The sequence below is a fragment of the Rattus norvegicus genome, chromosome 3, assembly GCF_021556685.1.
Source record: "Rattus norvegicus strain SHRSP/BbbUtx chromosome 3, alternate assembly SHRSP_T2T, whole genome shotgun sequence".
NCBI lineage: Eukaryota > Metazoa > Chordata > Mammalia > Rodentia > Muridae > Rattus > Rattus norvegicus.
In genome coordinates, this window is record NC_141536.1 from 612,366 (window position 1) to 630,165 (window position 17,800).

The 17,800-nt window shown below is 36.3% G+C and overlaps 1 protein-coding gene across 4 annotated transcripts in view; it reads right to left on the reverse strand.

Moving 5' to 3' along the window:
* LOC147995338 (LINE-1 retrotransposable element ORF2 protein-like) overlaps positions 1-17,451 on the reverse strand; it is a 121,185-nt gene extending 103,734 nt beyond the window's left edge. For all 4 annotated transcript variants that reach the window (XR_015684114.1, XM_087655071.1, XM_087655070.1 and 1 more), the window contains exon 1: positions 17,154-17,451. Coding sequence is in view for 3 of the 4 variants with exons in the window: in XM_087655071.1 (XP_087511197.1) it covers positions 17,154-17,295 (142 nt within the window). In the remaining variant the exon portion in view is untranslated. The remainder of the gene's footprint in view (positions 1-17,153) is intronic.
* Positions 17,452-17,800: the final 349 nt, after the last annotated feature.

Here is a 17,800-nt window from a genome sequence, read left to right on the forward strand (position 1 = left end):
TGTAGTTGTTGATATTCAAGTGTGTTATACTACTGAGGGCTGTAATAGAAAAATAGCTGTGCTCTGGCTTGGCATCAGTGCCTGATGAAAGCATGCTCGTTCTGTCCTAGAAAGCAGCAGGAAATTCAGTGCATAGGAATGGGTTGGGAAGTGGGGGAGGATGCTTTTGGCTTTGTATATTTAGGGTTGTGTTGACCAGTGTTTCCTGGAAGAGTCCAGAGTGGCCACAGCAGACCTAATGATGGTTGGCCTTGCTAGGGGTGGAGCAGGCAGAAGATTTTGGCTTTTTGATTCCATCTCCTTGTCCCTAGCAAGAACTGGCCTCCCCAGAGTCAAGCAGTCACCCCAGAAGTAGAGTGTCCTTTATATAACTAGATTTACACTTATATTTCAATCCATGCTTATAAACATCATGTATTTGACTTGGAGATATTTAATCACCATTGCCTTGTAGTTGTTTTTTATGTGTCAGTCAAATATATTTTTAAAGTTCTTTTGTCTTTCCTGGGACTTTCCTTTCTGAAAGAAAAATGTACAATTAGCTTCACTATGTTCACGGCATATTTATTTATAAGAGCCAGAAGCTGGAAAAAAAATCCAGATATCCTTCTATAGAGGGATGGATAAAAACAATATGATGAATTTACACAATGGAGTACTACTCAACTGCTAAAAGCAATGACTACATGAAATTCTTAAGCAAATAGATGGAACTAGAAAATATCATCCTGTGTGAGATAATCAATCACAAAGGGACACATGGTATGCATTCACTATTGGAATACCCAAGGTAAAATTAACTGACCCCATAAAGTTCAAGAAGAATTAGGATCAAAATGTGAATGTTTCAGTCCTTCTTATGAGGGGGGGACAAAATACTAATGAGAGGAAATACAGAGGCAAAGAGTGGACCAGAGAATAAAGGAAAGGTGATCCAGAGACAGCCCCAATGGGGATCCATCCCATGTCAGCCACCAAGCTCAGTCAGTATTTCTGATGCCAAAAAGTGTTTACTGACAGGATCCTGATATATGTGTCACCTGAGAGGCTCTGCCAGAGCCTTACTAGTATATATAATGATGCTTGACGCTATCCAGGGCACCAATGAACAAATTAATGGCCTAAAGGAGCTGAAGCAGATTGCAATTTCATTAGGAAGAATAACAGTATAAAACAGCCAGACCTACCAGAGGTACAAGGAACTAAACCACCAACCATTGATGGACATATGGCTTCAGCTTCATATGTAGCAGAGAATAGCCTGGTCAGACATAGGAGGAGAAGCCCATGGTCCTGTGAAGGCTCATTTCCCCAGCATAGGGGAATGCCAGGGTGTTGCAGTAGTAGTGGGTACCTTGGAGGAGGGAGCATCCTCATAGAATAGAAGCAAGGGGAGAAGGGGAGGAGGGATGAGAGAGGAGGGAACCAGGAAAGCTTATAACATTTGGAATATAAATCTGTAAAATATCCAATCAAAAACCAATCCATCAATCCATTATATGATTTGCATGCACTCACTGATAAGTGTGTGTGTGTGTGTGTGTGTGTGTGTGTGTGTGTGTGTGTGCGCATGGAGAGAGAGAGAGAGAGAGAGAGAGAGAGAGAATCTCAAAGACAGATTCTGAATTATCTAAAGATCCATTATTTGGTCTACCTGTTGTCTTTTTCTCTAATTAAACTCTGATTACCTCAGTGCTTCAGTATCTGGTGATAGTTTGACTTTGGAAACCTTTATAACATTTTGCTTTTAAACAAACTGTGCTTCAAATATTGAACCTCATAAAATTGAATTTCTATTTATACTGCATCTTGTTTTGAAATGTCAGACTGTGGTACCACATGTTTCAAGCCACAGTAAGTTTTATGTATCATGAATCTTAAAGCAATCTGCAGAGCATAGCATCCAAAAATATATTTCCATATGTAAACCGTGTTATATTTTGAGTCCCACAATTGAGAAATATAGTGAAAATATGTGTCCTTGAACTTAATAATATTTCAATAAATGCATGGTTTAGTACTATTTTCTGGGAAGAGAAAGAAAACATCAGTTGCCTTCCTACTCAATGATGAAATATACATGTTGCAGACATCAAAAGGAACTTTTGCCCTCTGAAGTCTTAGTAACATGATAGTTCCCAAGTATCACTCACTCCTTTCATTTTGTCGTGTATGGGGCTTGTTGAACAGTATCTTTTAGAGAAAAGTCCAGGTCAAGGGAGAATATAGAAACCTCTTTATATCTAAATCATTCACTTATATTGTCAAATTACCTTGATAATATTCAAATTTATTGTTCTCAGTTTTACCTGCTGATACACATTATGTGAGAAGCCTCCCTTCTCATTTAGGTTGTGCCAAATTTTATAATTTGTCAGACTAGAAGAAGTTAGGAATTTTGCTCAGCCATCTAGGAGACAACTTTATCAACATGTCCCTATTTACTGTTTCATGATCATATCAAAAGAGAGGCGAGAGAATTTAAAAACCTGGAAATGGGTAACTCAGCGGTAATTTGCTGTGCTACTGATGTGGCATAACTAATGCATACACTTATTCAAAGTTTCTTAAAGGTTATGTAAAATGTCAGGGAAATATAAATGTGAAACATGGATGTATAGCATGCCCTAAGGGCCTTCCACCATTGAATGAGAAGTTATTAACCCTTAACAGCTGCTGGGATATACTGAGCCTTCTTTGATGAAAAGATGTGGAGTCTGACTCCTCTGATAATATCCTTGTCCCAGTTAAGTATGCCATCCAAAAACAAGAACTGGATGCAGGAGCACACACATATATATGTGTGTATATATATATATATATATATATATATATATATATATATATATATATATAGTATGCATATAGGAGCATATATATAATATATATAATATATCAAAATACATTGTTCATATGAATGTATGTAATTGACACTTTTAACTTAGATGTTATTAAGATACTTCCTTATACATTCATTAAACATGATACTCTTTGACTTTATAAAATTAGTATGAAATGGATAATGCTTGGCCATATGCACCACAAAGAGGCATGTATTTGTGTTTAAAAAAAATGGAGGTTTATATTTTATTCTAATATAGATTGAGTTACTTTATACCAATTGGGCTGATTCATAGACTCTAAAAAAAATAAAAAGAAAAAGAAAACTCTTCAATCTATACAAGGAACATTTATTTGAGTCCCTAGGCAGAACATGTTGGAGTAACTTCCAAATTAGATAGGTTATTGGTATTGCCCTTGTCTGCTTTTCAGGTATTAAAACTTAAGTCCTTATTGCGGAAACTACTTAAGTCATCAGAAGCTTTAAACCAGATCTTACTTAAAAACCTCCTATTTAAAGAGTAGATTATCTAACATTATATAATGTTACTAAAACTTCCTAGAATGGGCAATAACAGAGTCTTATGGGATGCCTCTAGCAATGTCTAACAATGTCTACCTTGGGAAAAGAGCCTTAAGCTGCAATTCTTCAGGAACTGTTTAGCATTTGCATGTGTGAAATTTTGAACATCCAAAACTGATTGTATTTTAACTAGCATACATAAACTGGGTGTGGAATATATGGTCATTATTTTCCTTTCTTCATTTACTTGAGACAATGTTTCAAAATTTCTCCAAGGATGTTTTGTAAATCCTCATGAATATCAGGCCTGCTTCTGCATCTTCAGTACTGTTGTAAAACTATGTGTGGTTTATAAGCATTCTATTTACTTTTATAGTTTTGGTACTTATTTAGAGGGAGAGATTGCATCAAATCTTTGCCTATATACTTGACAAAAATCTTAGTGCAATTGCAGAGTAGGGACAAAGTAAACAAATATATTATATAAAAATAAAATTAATATTAAAAATAATTAAATTCAATAGACTATTATTTTTTATACTGTGACAAGTATTTGGCCCACATAACAACATAAAATAATACGGTTGCATAATATTTTAAATGCACAAAAGATATGAAATTTTATATTTTAAAATAGAAAATTAAGGGACATTTCCTAATTGTTTTCTTTTCTCCATCTTTATTAAATTGAATATATCTTATTTACATTTCAATTGTGTTCCCTTTCCCTGGTTTCCAGGCCAACATCCCCCTAAACCCTCCCCCTACCATTCTGTATCGTCTTCCGGTCCTCATCCTTCCCCCATTTACGCCCTACCCCCAAAAATCCCATTCACTGGGGGTTCAGTATTGGCAGGACGAAGGGCTTCCCCTTCCACTGGTGATCTTACTAGGATATTCATTGCTACATATATAGTTGGAGCCCAGAGTGAATCCATGTATAATCTTTGGGTAGTGGCTTAGTCCTGGAAGCTCTGGGTGGTTGGCCTTGTTGTTCATATGGGGTCTCAAGCACATTCAAGCTCCTTCAGGTCTTTCTCTGAATCCTTCAACAGGGGTCCTGTTCTCAGTTCCGTGGTTTGCTGCTGGCATTCACCTATGTATTTGCTGTATTCTTTCTATGTCTCTCAGGAGAGAACTACATCCGGTTCCTGTCAGCCTGCTCTTCTTTCCCTCATCCATCTTATCTAGTTTGGTGGCTGTATATGTATGGACTACATGTAGGGCAGGCTCTGAATGGGTGTTCCTTCCGTCTCTGTTCTAAACTTTGCCTCCCTATTTCCTCCCAAGGGTTTTCTTGTTCCCCTTTTAAAGAAGGAGTGAAGCACGCACATTTTGGTCATCCTACTTGAGTTTCATGTGTTCTGTGCATTTAGGATAATTCAAGCATTTGGGCTAATATCCCCTTATCATTGATTGCATACCATGTGTGTTTTTCTGTGATTGGGAAAGTATCAGGATGATATTTTCCAGTTCCTTTCATTTGCCCATGAATTTCATAAAGTCATTGTTTTTGCTAGCTGAGTAATATTCCATTGTGTAGATGTACCACATTTTCTGTACCCATTCCTCTGTTGAAGGGCATCTGGGTTCTTTCCAGCTTCTGGCTATTATAAATAAGGCTGCCCTGAACATAGTAGAGCATGTGTCTTTGTTATATGTTGGGGCATCTTTTGGGTTTATGCCCAAGAGTGGTATAGCTGGGTCCTCAGGTAGCTCAATGTCCAATTTTCTGAAGAACCTCCAGACTGATTTCCAGAATAGTTGTACCAGTCCACAATCCCACGAACAATGGAGGAGTGTTCCTATTTCTCCACATCCTCATCAGCATCTGCTGTCGCCGAAGGTTTTGATCTTAGCCATTCTGAATCATGTGAGGTGAAATCTCAGGGTTGTTTTGATTTGCATTTCCCTTATGACTAAAGATGTTGAACATGTCTTCAGGTGCTTCTCAGCCATTCAGATTCCTCAGCTGTGAATTCTTTGTTTAACTCTGAACACCATTTTTAGATAGGGCTATTTGTCTCCCTACAGTCTAATTTCATGAATTCTTTGTATATTTTGGATATGATCCCTCTATCAATTGTAGGATTGGTAAAGATCTTTTCCCAATCTGTTGGTTGCCTTTGTGCCCTAACAACAGCTTTCTCTGCCTTACAGAAGCTTTGTAGTTTTATGAGATCCCATATAGAAGTTATGAAACAAATGAATTTAACACATCTACAGAGATTTTCACCCCAAAAGAATATACTTCCTTCTTAGCATTTAACGGGACCTTATCCAAAATTGACCATATTGTTAGACACATAACAATCATCACCAGATACACAAAGAGTGAAATAAGACCCTGCATTCTAATACAAAACAAAACAAAAACAAACAAAAAAAACAAAAGCAAAAATAAAACAAAAACTAACAAACAAACAAAACAACAACAAAAAGGCAATATAGATGAGGACACTGAACTGCTCAATGATAACTTAGTCAGGGAGGAAATAAAGAAAGGAATTAATGACTTTATTGAATTTGAAGAAAGCAGAGACACATCATTATGAGACACAATGAAAGCAGTGTTAAGAGGAAAATTTATAGCACTAGGTGCCTTAATAAAATAATTGAAAGGATTTCATATTAGCAACTTAAAAGTACATCTGAAATCTCTACAACAGCAAAATGCAAATATACCAAACACATGTATAATGAAGGAAATAGAAAAACACAGGGCTGAAATCAACGAGTTAGCAACAAGTATGATAAAAACAATGCATTGAACCAAGAGCTGAGCCTTTGAAAAAAATCAACAAATAGATAAACACTTTAGCCATCCTTACTAAAGAGCACGAGACAGTGTCAGATTAACACAATCAGAAATGGTAAGTTAGACTTAATAATAGGAATTGAGAAAATTAAAAAAAAATTGTCAGGTCATAATAAAAAAGCCTATATTCAACTAAACTGGGAAATCTAGATGAAATGGATAATTTTCTAAATATTCATAACCTGCTAAAATTAAATGAAGACTAATGTGTGCTAAAATTCTTAACTAAATGCAAGCAGTCATTAAAAAAGTTTCAGAACAACAACAACAAAAAAGGCAAATAGTAGTACCAGACTTTTTAAAGAGCCAATGCCCAGACTCCTAAAATTGTTGCAGAACCAGAGGGAACACTAATTAATTAAATCAATAAATCCACAGTTTTCCTGTGACATAAAGCATACAGAAATGAACAGAGAAAGAGAACTTCAGACACATTGCATTTAGAAATAACGATGGAAATATACTCAACATGAAAACAGCAAAGCAAATCCAAGAACACATCAAAACAATAATTCATCACAATTAAGTGGGCTTAATTACAGTGATGCAGGGATGGCTCATTATATGTAAATCCATTCCATTATAATATGTAATCCTCTATACAAACAATTTCAAAGAAGAAAATTACATGATCATCTCATTACATCCATAAAGTGCCTTTAACAAAATACAACACCCCCTAATGTTAAAATTATTGGAGAGATCAGAAATTTACAGAACATATCTAAACATAATAAAATCAGTATACAACAAACCAACAGGCGATATCAAATTAAATGGAGAGAAACCTGAAGCAATCCGAGTAAAATAAAAGACAACAAAAGGTGGACATTCTGTTCCTGTATACTCACTATGATATTCAGAGTTCTTCTGTGAAAAGTTAGACAACAAAAGGAGAACCAATGGATACATATTGGAAAAAAGAAATGAAGGTATCATAATTTGTGCACGATATAATAGTACATGTAAGCAATCCCAAAAATTTTACCACAGAATTCCTACATTGATAAACAAATTCAATAAAACGGCTGGATTTAAAAAAGAAGTAAGTCAAATCCATAGCAATCCTATATACAAATGATGGATGAGCTAAGAAACAATTGAGGGAAATCACATCATTCACAAGAGCCACAAAAGAATAAATTTTCTTGGTGAAATGCTATCCAAGCAAGGGAAAAGTCTGAATAAGAAGAATGTAAAGTTTCTGAAAAACAAAAGTGAAGAAGTCCACAGTAGTTGAAACCGTCTTCCACATTCATAGGTTAGTAGGAATAATATGAAAATAAGAAATATCTTAGCAAAATATTGACAGATTCAGTACAATTACAATAAAAACTACAACAAAATTATTCACAGACATGTAACAAGCAATTCTCAACTTCATATGGAAAAGAAAGAATAAAGGATGGTCAAAAAAAATTGTCAACAATAAAAGAACTTCTAGGGAAATGACCATTCCTGAAAACCACCTACACTACAGAACCATAATGAGAAAAACCTCATGAAATAAGTACAAAGGCAGACGGTATGACCAATGAAATAGAAGTAAACACTCAGAATTAAACCAACATACATATGGGACAATTGAACTTTGACAAAGAAAGAAAAATCATATAGTGGAAAAAGGGAGCCAACATCAAAAATGGTACTGGGGTAATGCGGACTGCATGAGTAAGAATGCAGATTGATGTGTTCTTGGATTCAGTTTGTGGGAGTTTTATTGAGTATTTTTACATTGATATTCATACAGGAAATTCGTCTGAAGTTTGCTTTCATTTTTGTTTATTTATGCGATTTTAATATATGAATGATTGTGGTTTCATAGAAGGAATTTAGTAATGTTCTTCTTGTTTCTATTTTGTGGAAGAGTTTGTACACAATTGGCATTAGATCTTTTATGAAGGTCTGACAGAATTCTGCATTCAGTCAATCAATCTGGTCCAAGCATGTCTGTTTTATTTTGTTTGTTTGTTTGTTTTGTTTTGTTTTTGTTTGTTTGTTTGTTTGTTTGTTTTTAATTGGGAGATTTTAACGCTGCTTCTATTTCTTTCACGGTGGTGGGACAATTTAGATGATCTATCTGATCCTGACTTAAGTTTGGTACCTGATATATGTTTAGAAAATTGTCCATTTCATTCAGATTTTCCAGTTATTTTTGAGTTTATATTTTTGTAGTAGTATCTGATGATTTACGTGAATGGTTCAATATACAGAAATCCATTGATATAATCCACTATGTAAATAAACTTAAAGGGAAAAAACACAGAATCATCTCCTCAGATGCTGAGAAAGCATTTGAAAAAAGTCAACACTGCTTCATGATGAAAGTCTTGGAAAGTTCAAGTAATTCAAGGCCCATATCTAAACATAGTAAAAGCCAGATACAGCAAAGGATTAGCCAGTATCAAACTTAATGGAGAGAAATTGAAGCAGTCTCACAAATCAGAAAAAGGACAAGGCTGCCAACTCTCTCCCTACTTATTCAATATAGTACTTGAATTCCTAGCCAGAGCAATGACACAACAGAAGGAGGTCAAAGGGATAGGAATTGGAATGGAAGAAATCAAGATATCAATATTTTCTGAAGACAGCATGGAATACTTATGTGACCCCAAAAAAATCCACCAGAGAACTAAACCTTATAAATAGTTTCAGCAAATATGCCGGATATAAGATTAACTCAAACAAATCAGTAGCCTTCCACTACTCAAAGGATCAACAGTCTAGGAGAGAAATTAGGAAAACAACACCCTTCACAACAGTCACAAATTGTATATAGTAACTCAGTTTGACTCTAATTCAACAAGTGAAAGATCTTTGTGACGAGAATTTCAAGTCTCTGAAGAAAGAAATTGAAGAGGATCTCAGAAGATGGGAAGATCTTCCATGCTCATGGATTCACAAGTTTAATATAGTAAAAATGACCATTTTGCCAAATGCAATCTACAGATTCAATGCAATTCTCATCAAAATTCCTACTCTATTCTTCAAAGAGTTAGAAAAAGCAATTTGCAAACTCAACTGGAGTTACAAAAAACTATCCTCAACAATAAAAGAACTTTTGGAGGATTCACCATCCCTGACCTTAAGCTGTTTTACACAGCAATAGTGATAAAAAATGCATGGTACAGATACTGAGACTACAGGTAAATCAGAGGAATGAAATTGAAGACTCGGAACCTACCTATTATGGTCACTTTCTCTTTCACAAAGGAACTAAGATCATCTAGTGGAAAAAAAGGTAGCATTTTCAACAAATGGTGCCGGTTTAACTGGTGGACGGCATGTAGAAGAATGAAAATGGATCCATTCTTATTACCTTTTACAAAGTTAATGTGTAAGTGGATAAAGGACCTCCAGGGAAAACCACATACTGAAATAAGAAGAGAAATTGAGGAAGACCAAGCAACACATAGACATAGGGTAAATTTTCCGGAACAGAATAAGAATGGCTCATGCTCTAAGATCCAGAATCGACTAATGGGATCTAATAAAAGTGCAAAGTTTCTGCAAGGCAAAGGACACTGTCAATAGGACAGCAACGAACAGACTGTGAAAAGATCTTTACCAAGCTTACAACTGATAGAGGGCACTCACGAAGTTAGATTCCAGTGAGCTAAATAACCCTAGTAAAAATGGGGTACAGTGCTAACAAATATTCTCAACAGAGGAGTATCAAATGGCCATGAAGCACCTAAAGAAATGTTCATTATCTTTAGTCATCAGGGAAATTCATACCAAAACAACCCTCAGATTCCTTCACACACCAGCTAGAATGTCTAAGACCAAAACTTAGGAAACAAGAGATGCTGGCAAAGGTGTGAAGAAAGACAAAGACCCCTCAAATGTTGATGGGAGTGCAAGGTGGTAGAACCAACCACTCTGAAAATACAGAAGCTTCTCGCAGTTCCTCAGAAAATTGGATATAGAACCCAGTTATGCCATTTCTGGACATATACCCAAAAGACACTTAAACATAGGACACATGCTCTACCATGTTCGTAGCAGTCTGATTTATTAAAACCCAAAACTGGAAAGATTTGTGATGTTCTTCAATGAAGAAACAGACGGTGATGTACATGTACACAATGGAGTACTACTCAGCTATTAAAACCATGAAATTCTTGGCAAATTGATGGAACTAAAATATAGCATCTTAGGTGGGGTAACCCAAGCACAAAAGAATACAGGTGCTATGTACTCACTGGTAAGTGGGTAGTATCTCAAATGCACACAATACCCAAGATACAATTTACAGATCACATGAAACAACAAGAAGAAGAAACACAAAAGTGTGGATGCTTCAGGACTTCTTAGAAGGGGGAACAAAAATAGTCAAAGAAAAAAATATGGAGACAGGGTTGGGGATTTAGCTCAGTGGTAGAGCGCTTGCCTAGGAAGCACAAGGCCCTGGTCCCCAGCTCCGAAAAAAAAAACAGAGCCAAAAAAAAAAAAAAAGAAATATGGAGACAAATTATGGAGCAGACTGAAGCAAAGGCCATACATTCCACATGCAGTCACCTAATCCAATCCTTATTGGAGTTGCCATGATGTTCATGCTGACAGGAGCCTGATATAGCTGTCTCTTGAGAAACTCTACCAGAGCTTGACAAATACAGACACAGATCCTTGTAGTTAATCAGTGGAAAAACAACACAGTCTGGAAATTGATGAGTTAGAGAAAGTTCTGAGGTAGCTGAGGGGATTTGCAGACCCTTAAGAAGCATAACAATATTAACCAACCAGACACCCCAAAGCCCCCATGGCCTAAACCACTAACTGTAGAATACACATGGAACAACCCATGGCTCCAGCCACATATGGACCAGAGGATAGACCTTGTTGGGTAGCAATTGGATAAGAGCCCCTTAGTACTTTTAAAGATTTATGTCCCAGTGTAGGGGAATGCATGGCAGAGAGTGATAGAGTATGGTTAGGTGGAAGGAGCACCCTAATGGAGGCAGGATTGGGAGTATAGGATGAGATGTTTCCTGAGGGGAAACAGGGAAGAGGGATAATATTTGAAATGTAGATAAGTAAAATATCCAATAATAAATGGAAAATAAAGAAGCTAATATTCAAAATATATAAAGAAATCATGAAGGTAACCTCCAAAAACCAAATAACCCAATTACAAAATGGTTCACAGACCAAACAGAGCATTCTCAATGGAGAAATATTGGACAACTGAGAAGCTTAGAAAAATGTTCAACATTATTAGTCATTAGAATAATGCAAATCAGGATAACTTTGAGAGTCTAACTTTCACCAATCAGAATAGCTAAGGTTACATACTCAAGTAACGCACATTCTACAAAGGGTGTGGAGAAAAAGGAACATTCTTCCATTACTGGTTGGTTTGCCAACTTCTACAATCACTTTGGAAATCAACCTGACTCTTTCTTAGAAAACTATAAGTAGTTCTCCCTCTAGACCAATCTCTATCATTTCTGTACATATACCTAAAAGATATTCCATCATACCTCAAGAATATGTGCTCTACTATGCTCATAGCAGCCTTATTTGTAATAGCCAGAAGCTGGAAATGACTCAGATGTCCCTCAGTCAAAGAATAGATAAAAAATGTGGGTTATTTACTCAATGAAATACTATCTCTCTATTAAAAATAAGATCATGAGTTTTGCAGGTAAATGAAAAAAATTGCAAAATAACATTCTGAACAAGGTAAGCCAAACCCAAAAGAATAGGCCTTGAATATACTCACTGATAAGTGGATATTACCCAAAAAGTACATGATACCCAGGGTACAACCCACAGACCATAAAAAACTTTAAGAAGAAAGACCCAAGTGAGGATGCTTCAATACAACCTAGAAGGTGGAACAAAGCACTCACAGGAGGGAGGAGTAAGAGGAGTCTGGGTGACAGAGCTGTGTGGGACAAGACAGAGGAGCAGGATTAGGAATGGGGGTGAAGAAGACAGAAGTCCATAGGGTCAGGAGATCGAATGGAAACAGGCAGCTGCAGGGGTTGGTGGCCTGAGGTACCTCAAGATTGTTCGAGAGACCTGGGAAATGAAAGTCTCACATGCCTCAGTAGGCCTACATGAACTAAGCCAAAATGCCCAACAATGGGGAGATGAAAACTGAAGTGGTCATCTCCAGTAGATAGACAAGTCCCCAAATGAGTAGATTGGAACAACAATCTTCAAAAATTCGAACCTGAATTCTGCCTGTCAAAAAGCAATGCAATACAGGAAAAAAATGGAGCGCAGTTGAAGGCCAGTGACCTGCCCAATTTGTGATCCATCCCATAGGCAGGCAGCAAACCCTAACACCATTACTGATGCCATATTGTGCTTGTATATGCTGCTTTGAAAACAGCTGATTGAGACAGATGCAGATGGAACGAGGTCATGAACCCCCCGGGAATAATTAGGGGAAGAATAGAGTGCACTGACGGGATTTCAACCCCAAAAGAAAACCATATGGCCCATATGTAACAGAGCAATTTCTTGTCTCGACTCATTGGGAGATGTGTTCAATTATGTAAGGAATTGATATCCCAGGGAAGCACATGTGGAATGAGGATTAAGTGCAGGTGAGTGTGTGTGGGAAGGGTGTGGGGTGGTGAGAGGGTAAGCATCCTCTTAGAGGCCATGGGATAGGTGCTTGCTGTGAAGCCTCTATGATGGCAGACTGGGAAAGAGGAAAATATTTGGAATGTGAATAAATAAAAATCTGAAAGGCAAAATATAACTGTAGAGTATTGGAGGAGAAGAAAGCATATAATAAAAATACACTAACCTAAAATATTGAATAAACATAAAATAAAAATAAATGTAAGTGTCAATAGTAAAGCAGTATAAAATAGTAATACCCTAAGATTTGTGAACAGGAAATCAAAACAAAACTGGACTCTTATGTACAGAAGTTTTAAAATTGCACAATACCAGATATTTAACAATAGATGTTGAGATTAACAGAGATATGGTACTTGTTTAATAAAAATATCCAGCTTGAAACACTGGAAGAAAGGAAGAAATCTTTTGAGCTAAGACATGTACCAAGGGGGCTATGCTGATAGCTCAGAAGCTAAGAACACATTTGCTCTTCTAGTTGACACAACTTTGGTTCAGAGAACACTATTATGGAAGGGAAAATGCTTATAACGCCAATGTCTAGTGATCTCACACTCTCAAATGGTTCATACACACATAGACAGGTCAACACAAAAATTTCCCAAAGATCTCCGAAAGACTTAATAAAGAAAGACAAGCTGTTTCATGTCTTAATCTTTTGAAAACTTATTCAGACTATTCTTGCCTATGCCTGTAAATGGAATCCTTCTCAGGTTTTCTCACAGCAGTTTTATAGTACCACAGCTCAGTTTTCTGTCTTAATTTGTTATCCATTTTTATGGAAGAAGCAGCCATTGCCTCCAGCTAAGGTATCACCATTCGTTTAAGAATTTTAAACAGGGGCTGGGGATTTAGCTCAGTGGTAGAGCACTTACCTAGGAAGCGCAAGGCCCTGGGTTCGGTCCCCAGCTCCAAAAAAAAAAAAAAAAAAGAACCAAAAAAAAAAAAAAACTGAATTGATCATGGAAAAAAATATTTAGGCACAGCAAAAGATACAACCATACAAACTAGTCTGACAGGATATGGTTTGGAAAAACAAACATATTGCTGTCAGCAGTTGTTTTATAAAAAGGCTGAGATAGACATCGTAAAAAAGCACATTAAATATTGACTGAACAATGTTCAAAGTTTCACATAAAGTCGTTCAAAAACTTATCAGATTATACACAAAGGAAGTAATAAAAATAACCAATAAATATGTGAAAAGACATTAAAAGATTCATTGTATTTGACCACTGAAATAAAAGAATTTTAGACAAAATTGACTATAATAATATTTATATGTATCATAAACTCACAGAAATTTCATGAATTGCTACAATTGTATGCAAATAATTATTTTTACTTCCAAAACCAAAATAGCCTCACACTCTTTGAAAATACAGTATCAGTTAATTTCTCCTTTACAAACCATGAAGTCATAAAGTTGAAAGAGATAAAGGAAGGCTCTATTAAATGGGACTGGGGGAAAGCGGGGATGCAGAAATGTAATTATATTATAATCTCTAAATGAAATAAATACTGAAAAACTCATTCAGGATAGTGAACAATTTATAACAGACAAAATAACGGTAATGTCAGTAATGAGAGTAATCTTTCTCTTCACTATGACCAAACATTTTACAGGAACCTCTCGCAGAAACAAAATTAGATGGTTTGGTGTTTTTCTAGGTATTTCATTGCATTGTTTTTGAAAAGCAAGGAGACACATCTATCTCTGTTACATGTATGTATAAATGATGTAAATTATCAAACTGAGATAATTAGAAGCACGCAGTGGGATTAATAGCAACCCTCCTGTTTAATTCAGACAAACTGATACCAGGGATCCACACTCATGGCCAATATTCATTATTGTAAAAGTCCTAAATCCTCTTCAAATATTGTTATATATCTATGATCTCTAAGTGCAGTCTTCATACACGTGGTCATGTCAGAGAGGTGAAACACAAAAAATTGTAACATGAACATCACATAGTTCTCATGGTTGAATGTAAAGGAAAATTAATGGATTGGCAAAAATAGTTCATAAAAATAAATGATTAATAGAAGACAGATAAAGGGAGCTACAAATACTTTATAGAGATAATATACGCACAGTAATAGAATGTAATGATGAGTAATATGTGAGCAGGTAGAGAGTTGGTAATAGGTAAGCACAAATCAAATCAAAGAGAGATAAGTAGTTGTACAATCAGATGCTTTATGTTTTTAGATTTTTTCACTTCTGTTATCAAATCACCAAATACTTAGCATACCTTTTCCTCAATTTACATTTTAATCACTGTTGTGTGTATGTGTGTATGTATGTATGTACATATGTATGTGTGTATGTATGTACGTATGTGTGTATGGATATATATACATATGTTTGTGTATGTGTGTATGTATGCACAAATATATATGTATATGTGTGTGTATTTATATATGTGTGTATGTATATATGTACATATGTATGTACACATGTATGTATTAATATATATGTGTGTATACGTGTATGCATGTATATATGTGTGTATATGTATGTACATGTATATGTATATATGTGTGTGTGTATGTATATGTGTATGTGTTTGTGTTTATGTTTATGTAGGCATATTTTGCTATGTTGATTCTATTTAAACCATTATGGAATGATTCATTCTGAGCTAAAAGTAAATGTGCCATTTTGAAAACTTGTAATTTATTAAGTAAGTAAAGAAGTAAAATCACTGAGCCAATCAATATCCCTTTGCCGTTGATTTTGAGAAAATTTCATAATTACCTTGGAATACTTAATGTAACATTTATAGTAGTTGTACAAAAATAGAATTATAACATTGGTCTACATGTAAGGAACTAGGAGTTAGATTCCTAATATGTAGAATGATAAATAAATTGGCCTCAGAACCACAAATGCACATGACATATTTTTCCCTCTTTTCTTTTTTAAAGAAAAAAGCTATTATTTTTCCTGCCTGTCAGAATCCCTCCTTAGTGATTATTTCAGAATTTCAGACACACTCAAAGACAGAGGTAGATACATTTTACCAAAGTAATGGAGTTTTATCCACAGACACAAAATGAAAGCAAACATACAAAAAAAAAAATACAACAGAAAATAAACCCAACCAGCCAACCAACCTACCATCAAAACAACCAAATAAAAAACCTCAAAACCCCTAAAATACCAGTTTTCCAGAGACAGGACTTTGGATTCCAGTCTTTGCAGGTGCATTTTCTCTCTGTTTTTCTTTGTATTTTCTTCTTTTTACAGTAAAAAATTAAATAGATAAAGATAAAAATGCTTTTTCAATTTTTTTTTATGTGCTGGGTCTGAGCCTTCACTATCATTGATTGCCATTCTCCATTTTCTTCACTTATTTGTAAGAGAAAATAATCCTGAATCAGATCCACTAATCAATTAATCTCCCCCTGCCCAAATTTTGTCCTACTTAATTATTATGATTAGCCCCTAGCTATGTATCATACTGTCACTTTTTTTTCCTGACTATGGGTTAACTGTGAAAGGTCAATTTTATCCCCGAGAAGTTGACTCCCACAGAGAAAGAAAAACCTGTCTGGCTAATTAGAATTTCTGGTTTTTATCATTCAAGATTTCTTTCTAGGATCACATAATTATCGAATTTAATATTAGCTAAGTCAGATCCTGAAAGAAGAGAACATTGGAACTTCTGGACCATAACTCCATTCTACTATACTAACACAGTCTGAAGCCTAGGTGTCAATGCTACTGCCAGGGGATGTAGCCAGACACACACACTCACTCACACTCTCACTCACACACTTGTACTTTCACATGGAGACTCTCACACTCACACTCACACTCACACATACATCTCAGACACTGACTCACACTCAGACACTCACACTCACCTTCACACTGAGAAACACACTCTTTCACTCACACTCACACTCATACTCCCACACACACAGATTGTAGGATCCAGATGTTATCTGTGAATATTATTCTCAGGGAGACTTAATTCTTCCCTTTATTTTGTTAATTATTTTTCACCGATTAGTCTCAGTGTTTTGGAAGAAAGTTTTGTGTGTGTGTGTGTGTGTGTGTGTGTGTGTGTGTGTGTGTACTTGTCACAACTCTTTCAATCACAGTGGAAGGAGCATTTGCCAAAGTTGCTGAAAATGTAAAATAATTCACTCCTTATGTGTGACAGGGTAGGCTTTAGAGGCCAGCAGTGATCTGTCCTCTGTATCCATGGCAATTGGCCTAATCTCTTTGTCTTTAGCAAAGACAAAGGGACGGTGGGAAGCTCAGAGGAGAATGAAGTTACCAACCAACCGGGATGTTGACAGTGGAAGCTCAAAAAGTACTCCTTCCATTTTGCTTTATCAGCCAAATCAGCTTACCTGTTTCCTCAGGCAATTTCTGATTGGTGTCATTTTCTGATGCCCAGAACAATGAATTATGGCCACATGAAGAGGGCACTATAATTCCTCGAATAAAGAATGAATTACTTTCATATTTTTGATGTTTGTCTTTTTCCTTCATCAGTCATATTGAAAGACCCCCGGAGAGGACCTTTCCCTCAGGAGCAGTCTCAAGCGCCCAATGACCGAGCCGAGTCCACTCGGATGCAATCAGCAAGAGGGTTTATTGGAAAACACAGGTACCTGCGGGCACACAGTCTCTTCGGAGGACTTGCACGCCCAGCAGCTCCAGCATGGGGCTTTTATAGGGTTTGGGGAAGCAGAAGCAGGCGTACAGAAGCAGATGCATAGTTACGGGGATTGGTGGATTCAAACGAGGCACATAGACATGTTCACATATGATTGGCTATTTCACATGATGAGGTAATAAGGTATAGCTACACACATTGGCAGGTTTGGGGCGTCCTGGATGTCGGGGGCTGGGAGCTTATCTCTTCCTGCCAGGTGGCCTGTGAGTCAGAACAGTACTCCTGGTCTGTTCTGCATTCCTTTCCTTTTATGGTCTGTTAGTTCTAGCGGCAGGGCGGGGCTGCCTGGACTTGCTTTTCACAGTGTTTAGTCCTGAG